Genomic DNA, 2,421 nt, shown 5'->3' with positions numbered 1-2,421 from the left:
CGGCAAGCACCTGTCCCTTCCTGTCCTGTTTGTTGCCAGCCTGGCACTTGAGCTGTTGACTCTGCCCAGCTACTGTCCAGTGGAGTGGGTCTGACTGCCCAGCTGCTTGTCCAGAGGTCTGGGTCTGCTTCCTAAAGCTGGCTCACTTGTGCACTTTCCCCACTGCCCAGCATTGACTCTGTGTGTCCCCCCCCCCATGTTTTACAGCTTTGGGGACATGCTGTCCTTCACGTTGATGGCCTTTGTAGAGCTCATAGATCATGGCATCGTGTCTTGGGACACGTTTTCGGTGGCATTCATTAAGAAGGTAAATGCAAACTGCTTTCCTAGGTTCCCATCACTCCCTCCTTTCATGGGTACCATTCTCTGCTTTGAGGATTATTTTATCATTGTTTCCTTGGGTTATGTTAAAAGATAGGGGTGTGTGTGTGTGTGTGCATGGGTGTGTTTTAACTAGGCCTATAAATGTGGGGCTCTGAACATTCTGGGTGAAAGTGACCTTTTGTCCCTGCAGAGAACATAAAATGTTGTGTGGATGAGAACCCAGAGTTAAGGGAAACTGTGTTGTTGCTAAGGACACAGTGTCTTCGGATGCGCTACGCATGGCTTCAGAACTCAAGAACTTGGCCCAGCTGCCGTCTTCACTATCCATCCCCAACCCCATGCTCAGCGACAGGGAAAGAGGCAAAGGAAGCTGATGCCCAGCACTCATGGGCTTAATGAGGAACTGAGGAGGCTGAGGGTCTGCTTCAGGTGTCTTAGGTAGGGTCCTTCCTGCTGACTCATGGTCTTGGTGTAAGAAAGATTTCAGGTATTAACCACTTTTTCCCCCCCTCATTTAAGATAAACTTTATTCCTAATGATAACAATTAGCATTTTTCTTGAGTATACATTGATGTCCGAAAGAATATGAGACACTTCACGTCTGTGCCAGACTGGCAAGTTTTCTTTTCTTTTTTACAGTTTTTTTTTTATTGTGAAAATACTGTACAAAGGGGTTATAGTTACATGAGCAAGGTAATGAGTACATTTCTTATCCAGCATTGTTGCCTCCTCCTTTGTTTTTCCCCTACTATCCCTACCCTCCCACCTCCTCAGCGTAAATTGTTAAGTTTGTTTTTCGACATAGCGTCTTGTACATCTCATTGTTGCAAGGGGTCAATCTGTATCCCTATTTATTTGTTTTTTCCCCTCACCTCCCCAAATTATACCAACACCAAATACAGTGAAAACAGAAGTTAGACCGTGGGGGAGGGACATACAAAGCAACAAAAAAATCATATGGTACCTTATAAATACGTTAGAAACACTAGGAAGGAAGAAAAAAACCACTTGTGTCTCTATCTTGGGGTTCATTTTGCTTAACATCATTTTGTCTGAACTTTTCTGCTTGTCCCAGACATATAGTAGTTATTGCAAATAAGGGAAACCTTGGGACCTATGTTTCTTTGGGGCTGGCTTACTTCTTAATATAAGTTTTTCCAAGTCTTTCCCTAACAAATGGGGTGATGTCATTCTTTCTGAAGGAGGCATAGAATTCCATTGTGTATATATACCACATTTTCTTGATCCATTCATCTACTGAGGGGCATTTTTGACTGGCTCTTCTTTCCAAAGGAATCAGGTAGAAGAATGGGCAGAGATGGGAATGTGTCAAGTCAAAAACTTTACTTGAGAGCTGGGTTTCTTCAAATGATGGGAGAGCATGGCAGCTGTTCCATTTTCTAATGAAAATGGTTTGCCTTTACTGAAGTGAAATGTTCAGAAACCCACTTTAATTCTCAGGAAGCAAACTCATGGCAAATTAAATTTAAAAATTGGATATATTTTTTAAAAGCAACTTGTTCCTGTTTCCTCATTTCCTTTGTCTTGCCACTTACAAAAAAAGTCTCTTATATGACTTTGAAAATTAGTCACTAGAAAATTACTTACAGTTTTTGGGTAAGGTTCACTTTTTATTCATTAGCTGGACCATATTCAGCATCCTGACAGCCCCAGATTTGTGCTGGCCTCTATGTTTTAAATGGAGCTTTATCTCGACAAAAATAATTAGGAAAAGCACTGACAAAAGGTGCTTCTCTCTGTGATCTTGAGTTAGCTTCTGATCAATGCTAAGTTCAGAGTACTTTGGAGAAATATTGTTCTCCTTGCCAGCCCTCTCTCCATGTCTGTTCTCTTTGTTATGTGTGCATTTAGATTTGAGTTTACAAATTGTAGCTGCAAGAACTAACACTATTTCCTAAATGCCATGGAACGTGGAAGCCCTTGATGCTAGTATATTGTAGCGTTTTGTTTTGTTTTGTTGTTGTTGTTTTCTGTGCTAGTCCTGGGGCCTAAATTCAGAGCCTGGGCTCTGTCCCTGAGGTTTTTTCCCTCAAGGCTAGCATTCTACCACTTGAGCCACAGCTCCACTTCCAGCCA

General features: G+C 42.1%; 1 protein-coding gene across 1 annotated transcript in view; it reads left to right on the top strand.

The window, feature by feature from the left end:
- Positions 1-2,421, top strand: part of Elmo1 (engulfment and cell motility 1) — a 418,449-nt gene that overhangs the window by 116,646 nt on the left and 299,382 nt on the right. Inside the window, 1 exon segment of the mRNA XM_013036055.1 lies at positions 208-307. Within this exon segment, the coding sequence (XP_012891509.1) occupies positions 208-307 (100 nt within the window).

Source organism: Dipodomys ordii, unplaced genomic scaffold (genome assembly GCF_000151885.1).
Source record: "Dipodomys ordii isolate 6190 unplaced genomic scaffold, Dord_2.0 Scaffold245, whole genome shotgun sequence".
NCBI lineage: Eukaryota > Metazoa > Chordata > Mammalia > Rodentia > Heteromyidae > Dipodomys > Dipodomys ordii.
This window is presented reverse-complemented; position numbering and strand designations above follow the sequence as displayed.